The sequence below is a fragment of the Limulus polyphemus genome, unplaced genomic scaffold (genome assembly GCF_000517525.1).
Source record: "Limulus polyphemus unplaced genomic scaffold, Limulus_polyphemus-2.1.2 Scaffold1154, whole genome shotgun sequence".
Taxonomy (NCBI): Eukaryota; Metazoa; Arthropoda; class Merostomata; order Xiphosura; family Limulidae; genus Limulus; species Limulus polyphemus.
In genome coordinates, this window is record NW_013666764.1 from 250,464 (window position 1) to 259,607 (window position 9,144).

Below are 9,144 nucleotides of genomic sequence, written 5' to 3' on the forward strand. Positions count from 1 at the left end.
AAACATGAGACGGTTTTTATTTTATTGATAACCATTAGACTACAACGACTACAGACATGAGTAAAAAGTATTAATTACTCAGAATAAAATAATAACGGTGAATACTGCATTCATTTTTGTTTCGTGTTGCTTTATCGTTTTGTTTTTTTTCTGGTAGTGTCTATTACCTTATACATTTATAATATCTTATAGGTCTACAATATTAGTATTTATTCTTTCAAGATTTCAGATGTTGTTGTTGTTTTCAGTTTTAAGCTAAATTACAATAAACATATCATTTTTGTGTGTAAATCGTGGTCCTTGGACCTTCATAAAAGGTTCACCCCCCCCCCCTAATACAAACTGAACTACTGTTTGTACTCTCACCTTATGATACCTTTTATTGGTCGATCACGACTGTTTCAGCATTTCACTAAGTTACTAAAAACCACTTTTGGCTTCACAAAACTTTCTACCCCCCCCAAAAGTAGAAAACACTATGCTCTTTTTTTTTAAATACATCCTGCCACTATTTATTACATTCAGGAGGAAATGTTTTGACAAAGATTCAGAGCAAGAACGGGTCAACAACGAAGGATGATGACATGAAGACATAGGTTCTAGAGTCAAGAACATCAGAAAACACAATCATGAAACAATGAGATAATAAACGGCTTTCTAGTAAAACTGGTACTTTCTTCAATAAAGTTTCATGAGCTTAGGTATCGCAGTGACGACGGGACGAAAGCAAGAATGTTATAGGCGGAGATAAGAACAATACATAACAATCTATCCATATAAACCTATATACATACATAATAAACACACGCATATACGCACACATACATATATACATACATAACACACACATGCACATACGCACACATACATACATAATACGCATATACGCACACATACACATATATATATATACACACACACACACACGCCCATATACGCACACATACATATATATATATATATATATATATATATACATACATAAATGTATCTTATTACCACCCAGAAGTTGCCAAAGTCTTATACAAAAAGATAAACTTAGAGAAAAGTATACCATCATGAGCTGTAAGAAGTCCAGATTCATCAATAACATAAGGGCAATAATATGCAGATGCAGGAAAAATATTAAAGTCTCCAAGAAAAGGTCTCAAGCACCATCAGATGTCAAGATTTGAATACAGACAGAGCTAGGACATAGATAATAAACTTGGTATCCCATTTTAATAGGAAGTGGGAAAGGAAAAGATGCTTCAGGCAAAAAAACAAAGATGAGGGATATGAGTCCTAAAAGAAGACAGACTAGAAAAGAGAATGGCCAAGAAGAAAACAAAATAGGTATCATATGACAACCTGATATTAATCTTTAACATTTGAAAAATAAACACCTCTTTCGAAAAGAAATAAGCTTATGAACGTGATACTTGCAACACAAATTTCATCTATTGGACTGATAAATCTGTAAAGAATAAAAATGGTTAGAAAAGGTCAAAAGAAGTGCTACTATCCATAAAGAAAGAGCTACTTATCAAAACACAGGACCAGAAAACAGCCCCATGGAATCAAAGGCAAGTGACATCATGATGAAATTCTGACGTACAATACTATTGCAACAAAGAATGTTATATCAACCATCGAGAGACGGAGGAGAGAGAGGAAGTCAATGTAGGTCAGGTCATCACCGAGAAATGGAATGAATCAAATGCAGAGTTTAGGATTTGAAACAACAATTAGAATAAGCACCTAACTAACAACATCCACCACCACGACTAACAGATATGGAACTAAAGATTAAAAATTAAGGGGTTTGTGATGGCAAAAGCATCAATCAATGAATAACCCAGTCAAAATGAGGACCTAAAATGAAACAGACAACTCTGGATTTAGCATTTACTGAGGATGTGAAAACTGACAAAGGCATTAAAAGTAATGATTCCAGAAACAAGGCAATCTTGAAATGGAAAAATTTCTATGTAAAGCTGTCTGAATGAATCAAAATTGATTGCCCTCAAAGACATACTTGAAACTAAAGGCATACTTTATAATTGCTTACAATTCCAGATGATTTATGCTAGCAAAAGAAATTAATCAATTATTTTCCGAAGCTTCTATGCTTAGTTGCCAGTCTATGAAATCTAATCAAAACTGATACATAATTTTAATAAAGAGTACATAAAATACATTATTTTACCTAAAGAATGTCTAAACAAAGACCTACAGCCTAAGGTGTGAAAAAATATGACAACACACACACATACATATACAAGAAACTTATATATATATACATGCATAAAGTAGAAGTGTCATTCAAACTCAGGGTACAGATATGACTTTGTGCGGGAAGTAACATGGGCCATGGTCTCAGAAGCTGTTTTGAGGCTGCAAATGTTGGACCAATCTCACTCAAACTTAGCATGTACAGAGTCCTTAGAAGTGTGTCATGTGGGATTGGTGTTTGAATCTGCCCCCCCCCCCCATGTCACTCTCTAAATGGCCCCTTTCTGTCTGTTTCCACATTTCACACTTTCATTTTTGACCAATCTCAATCACACTTGGCATGCACCCTGTAATGATCACTGGATTTAACCCCCCATATCATTCCCTGGAGGCCCCTACGTATTCCCCATGCATTAAATGGGTATATCAGCCACTTATCTTATATTCTCCCCTAATGAAGGGACAGCACAAACTGAAAATAATGCTCTTTTTAAGTTGGAGAACATCATGCTAGTGAAAATATTTCTATAAATGCTTATCCATTTTGGTTGTAACAAAACATATAAAATACTATAATACCAAGATCCCGAATACAAATAAAGAATATAACACTTACTTGAAAGACTTCACTTGCATCGAAGAAAATACGTCTTCTCCATGTGCAAATCCATTTCTTTGGTTTTCTGACACTTTGTAAATATCCTCAAGGGAGCCAGGAGATTTAGAAACTTCAAATGATACCTCACCACTGGATATATCGGCACATCCCGAATCTGGAGCATCTTCAATCTTATCTCCAACAGTAAGTAACTCTGACAAGACCCGATTACCATTTTCTACTTTATTTACAGAATCATTACCATTATTCAGCTGAAACTCACTATTAAATTGTTGAACGTTAGGTAAAGTAGCTTCTTTGTCTTGCATTTTTGCTAACAACTCACCAGATGAAACACTTGACTCTTTCCATGGTTCATTTGAATCAAAACTACATTCAACAAAGCTATTTTCTGGAGCCAAAGGAAAAGCCTTCATTTCTGAAACTTCCAGTTTTTGATCAAACTCCATCAGTCTTCCCCTCTTTTTCTTTACTTTTTCAACCATGTCTTTGTTATTAAAGTTTGGAAGCAAGGTTGGTTGTTTCACTATGGTGTTGTGCAAGTGAAATGTATCATCCACAAAGCTGTTCTGAGGTGTGTAAGGACAGGAGTTTTGTGCAGATGAGTCTTGAGAGTTGGGTGGTTTCCCTGAAACATCAATAAGAAGAGCAGGAGTTACAATGGTTGAACCACTGTAGGGATTGTTAGTATCACAAGCATGTTTTGCAAATTCTGAGGAGAAAGTTATTAGTCTTCAAAACTGTCTTTCATTTCAGTAGTATATTATAAAAGACTTATAGATAAACATTTGGAATTTCTGCTTCAAATAAAATGACTAGAAATGTAAAGAGTTACATGTACTCACATAACGTTCTTATGTTCTGAATAGGACCTGAAATACAGTGTAAGCTCAGAAAATCCTAAATTTTTGAACTTACATAACTTTTAAATTAAAACAATTACCATAATGTAATGTTTTTTTTATCTAAGTACATGCAATATATATATGTTATAATATAAATTGAAACAAAATTTGTAATTTAATAGTTTTCTCTACTTGGATTCCATTATGAATGATACATGTGATATTAAATTGTATTATCCCAACTTTTTTTTTGTATATTTTCACAAATACTCGTACTTAAGGTAGAAAATTCATAATTTTTTACGTGTGTTCCTTATGGGAAGACATAACATTAATGGTTCATAAATTAAAAATTCCAGTAACTGTACTTGATGTCAATAAGAGTGTAAAGTAATGATGTTTCTTCTTGTTTTTTCATGGCTTTTGTTACAAAGTTTACCCTGACTGAGCCATTACTGTGGCTCTTGTTACAAAAGGATTATTCTGAGTGTGTGTGTGTGTGTCAACTTTGACTCTTGAGAAATTGAAGACTGGTTAATTTGATTAAAAAATACAAATATAATGAGAATTTGACAATAGTGAGAGATCAACAAGAAAAAGAAGGATCTTACCTACTATTTAACTATAATTATTACCTTGTCTCAAGAATACGATACCCTATAACCTGAGTGCTTTCGAAAGGTGGACCTTTAAAAGTGCTCAGGTTATAGGGTATCGTATATTTGTGTTAAATTGATTTATTGAACCAACACGTTTCTGTAACATCATGAATATTACCTTGTCTCAAATGGCTACTGGCAGATAAATCTTGAATTAGGGATTTCATAAGGTGCAATACAGTTTTCATTGAAGCTGTGGTGTTCTTTTGGCTGAAGGAAAGCAGAATGGGTACTCCCACATGTATTGGTTTTAATTGCAAGTCTGGTTCTTGAGCTGATTGTAATGTGGCCACTAGCTGATGATATTTAGTGAACAAAAAAACTTTACTAACACTTCAAGCTCAGAGACAAGTTTGATAATTTTAACAACATTTAAAATTTTCTGAGATGACATTACAAGTCCTCCATTAAACTGCCACGTAAAAACAAAATACTTGAGATCTAAGTAAAACAAATGAAGTTTCCAAGAAATACATGAAATTCAGAAATTATATTAACTTATTTATAAAGAAAAATGTTTTAACACAATTTTCAGTACATTTCAGAAGTTATAGAAAGTTTTGGTAACTCTACATCTTTAACCATTCTAGAATGATGGCAGAAAGAATGTGTGCTTTAAACCTTTTCAACAATCTTTCCATAATACTGTATGACGAGAAGAAAGTTATCATCACTTCAAGAAAAGGTGGCACTCTACACAAAAATGCTAAACCTATTTTTCCTCTTGTTGCTCTGTCTTTATACAGTAGCATTTTCTCAAAAGGGTATAAGGAACAAAAAATAGCTTTCCCACAGTTTTGTAGCTATGTGGCATTCTGTGTAATTTATGTTAGAGATATATTATTTTCACATACATAATACATGCAAATTGAAATGTTCCTAAATTGTATCTGAAGATAATGACAATTATGCTAGTGTTTAACAATTAATTCATTAAAATTCTAACACTACTGACTCTACAAACATTAAATGCATTTATATAACCAAAATTATTTTCTATGATAGCCTTTAAAATTTAAGGAATAAAAACCTCTTTCGACAGTTATGCTGTCCAAGTTGTTTAAAAAACCATCTCCAAATAAGAACACTTACTTGAAGATGGAGCTTCTTAAGTTAAGTATTTTGAACAAAGTATTATCCACCACCTTAGTTTTCTTTTAAGGAAAAAAATACTTCAAAAAAATTAAAATTATTTTGAATTTCAAGTTATCTATAAAGATGTAAATAAATAAATAAAATGCTCAAATTAGTGTTAAATAACAATTTACTGTCAAATGATATTTGAAACCAGATAACAGTTACTTCATCATGTTTTGATATATTTATGCAATTCACGCTCATAGAGAGTATAGCTAAAAAAAAAAAACTTTTATTTGTGTCGCATCTCATATACTAACTATACTACTAAAATAATCATTACAGTTCAGGTCTCAGAAAATATCTTGTTAAACTATCATTTTGATCATATAATTTCTTGTATTCATGCCTGTTACTAACCTGCTGTCTGAGAGCCAAGGTTGATGCAAACACAGCTATTTGTCTTTGAATTTTGTGTGTATTACCGTCAATGTGAATGGTCATAATCACTATACCATTGTAACTGTTTCGTGTGCAGAACTCTTCCAATACAGTGGTCATCTTCAACTCTTCTTGTAGATTCTTTAAAACAAAAAAACTTTAGTACCCATAGAAGAACACACTTCTTACAACATCCATTTATCTATTTTTCTTTCATCTTCAATTAAAATATATCATGCCAATAAAATACTCAAATATAATGTCAAAGAACCTTTTATGAATGCAAATTGTCAGTATTACATATTTAAATTGATTCATTTTCAAGCCCCCCCAGTGGCATAGCAGTATGTCTGCAAACTTACAATGCTACAAACCAGGTTTCAATACCCGTGGTGGGCAGCATAGCCCATTACGTAGCTTTCTGTTTAACAACAAACAAACAATTTTCGCGAAATAACTTTTTTTTTGTTTCAATTTCCGTTAAGTTAAATGGTAGCAACCAATGATATACTGCGGTGTTAAATTGATACGTTAGTATTTCAAAATCTAGTGAGCCTGCTACATGATGCTTATGGGTATAATAAAACATTATAACTTTCTCAATTTTGCATACAACTTGTGAGCCTGCTACATGATGCTTATGGGTGTAATAAAACATTATAACTTTCTCAATTTTGCATACAACTTGTTCATGGTAAATGAATCAGACTCACTTCTTAATTAATTTCCATGACGCAAGTTCAATGTTAGGACTGTTGTAGGGTATGTTGGCCAAGTTGTATCTTCTAACAATATTATGAAGAATTCGAAATGGTGTATTTAAGTGTTTCTTTTTTTTGTGAGTGTAGAGCACTTAAATACAGTATTTCGATTTTTGTATACCTCACTACCATAAAGTCTTGGTTTGGTCTGAAGTTTCATTGGTGGTAGTGTCTAGGGTCACTGATAAGGAGTGGAATTCCCCAAAACTAGTCTGGCTCACAGACACCCCCAATGAAAGAATAGACCATTTAAAGCTTTCACTTGTTGTTAAACAAATGTTTAAACAATTCTATTCAATTATGAAGAATTGATTATTTCATCAGAAAAAAAAAACATAAAACGTAAAATATTGTCCAAATTTTCAAAACCAGAGAATTTAAAAAACATTTATTTATAAGTCTATATATATTAACAAAAAAATTGTATTTATTACTGAAAGAATTGCTGTTAAGATCCAGTAAAGTGACTGGGAGATAATTTCAATCACATGTTGAATCAGAGAAATGTAAGAGACTGGGGAATAACAGACTCCACTTGTTCCTTACGTGCATAATACTAATTGACATCTAAATGTTAGGGCTTATCATAAAGATCTCTTATTTTATGAGATCAGTTTTGGTGGTATGGTTGTTGGTCTTTGAAAAGAGGAATTTACGTTTAATAGTTGATTTGTGACCTTGTTCAAAATACATAGATGGAAAAGCAAGTTTTTAACAGAATCGATATTATTCTATTTAGAAATCATGATCACTCATATATACAATTAAATTAACAGAATCAAACATAAACATCTGATACAGATTAAACAAACTTAATATATATTTGAAAGAGTTGGATGAAGTAAAATAATGTCAGTACAACTGTCAGGGCAGATCCAGGAAGAGGGGTATAATTATATGCGAGAGAAAAAACTATAGCAACACAAATGGTAGGTGTAAAATTACCTCTAAAAGGCCAGGAACAGATACAACTGCAATTCTACAGTTGTCTCCTTCAACTACCTCCAGATCTATTCTAAATATCTCTTCTACTGATAAGCCTGGATCAGAAGGAAAACATTTTTATACAAAACAAAAATATTTTTCTCTTTAAATCTGATTCAATTGTAACATGAGAAAAGTTTTATTTTAGAAAGCTCTCTAAATTACTCATAAAATTTTATTAGTAATACAACAGTAGAAAAACAAGTGAAAAGAACACACAGCATCAATTAGAAACTTCCAGTGATTTCATAATGTCCATTTTAGCAACATAAGAGGCATCAACACCAGTTTTTATCCTGCAGGTTCTAGAGGATGTGAAAAATCAGCAGTATATATCAAACTTCTATTGAATATCGCATGATATACTCGTATAAAAAAAACCCGTGACCATCTAATATATATCACTAATTATCTAAAATAGTTGAATGATGTTTTAACCATGCACTGATAAATGTTTCATTTTATTTATTTATATCATTTTATATTTTACACAAGTGCTGGTCATTCATGCTTCTTTATAATGTGTTTGACATGTCAATGTGTTGCTGAAACATGGAAGGCTTGCACCTTAATAACAGGAAGTTACAGAAGCTGATCTAAAAACATCCAAAGTATGCACTTGATGTAATCCAGTTCAGTGTGAATCTTTGGCATTTGAATTGTTATGAGACATTTTTATGAATAATTCAGGCATTGCTGCCTAAGCTCCATGTAGAAAAAAATACTCAGGAGTAACTTGCAAGCACAAGTATAATATTTACAGATTTATAACAATTCACGTGACACTACACTTGCCACTATTTACGTAACTTGTTGAATGACCTTTCACAGAGGATCACACAAAACACTAACACAATGACTAACTGGATCTTCATCTCCATTTAATATTACATAATCTTTATAAATTTGATTATTTTTAAAGATTCACAGATGTTTTTAGCAATCAAACTGTTAGGTTGAGCTAAAATTATGGTTTTATCCCCTAATATAATGTGTTACTTGTACACGTTCTTCAATAGCTAAAATTCAAATTTTATTATTTCTTTCTTAACCTTCACGTTTTTGCAATATTTATTTTAAGTTCCTTTTAGTTTGTTCAATAGAAATACTATCATACTCACATTATATTTTGTAAATCCCATTTCCATCAATTAAATCTATTTTATCTTTGGTATTACCTGAAGTTTGAATCATCCTATTGATAGGTTTGAAGATAAGATAAATTGTTGTTGTTTCATATAAACATTAAATAACTGACTAGTTAATAGGGCCTTCACGATTAAACGATTAACCATTAACAGTTAGATTTTTTGTGTTATCCACAAATAACCAGTTACAAAATTGCTAACCAATTAATTGTTAATTAATTAGATCTGTAGAGTAAAGGCATATTCAAAACATATTTGAATTTCATATTTTTGGACAATATTTTACCGTAACTTGTTTCCTTCCCTGCTACTATATCTGTCTGTAGCCACTTTCATTTCCGGTGCCACCGTACTATACACAGTACGTAGCATGATTTAATTTTGAATTTCATATTT

The 9,144-nt window shown here is 31.9% G+C and overlaps 1 protein-coding gene across 2 annotated transcripts in view; it reads right to left on the minus strand.

Annotated features, from left to right (window-relative positions):
* The window catches only part of LOC106462380, a 55,478-nt gene that overhangs the window by 33,697 nt on the left and 12,637 nt on the right, over positions 1 to 9,144 (minus strand). For both annotated transcript variants that reach the window (XM_013922308.2, XM_022389633.1), the window contains exons 7-10: positions 7,562 to 7,656; positions 5,835 to 5,996; positions 4,456 to 4,633; positions 2,831 to 3,461 (exon numbers count right to left, since the gene is read on the minus strand). In XM_013922308.2, the coding sequence (XP_013777762.2) occupies positions 2,831 to 3,461; positions 4,456 to 4,633; positions 5,835 to 5,996; positions 7,562 to 7,656 (1,066 nt within the window). The remainder of the gene's footprint in view (positions 1 to 2,830; positions 3,462 to 4,455; positions 4,634 to 5,834; positions 5,997 to 7,561; positions 7,657 to 9,144) is intronic.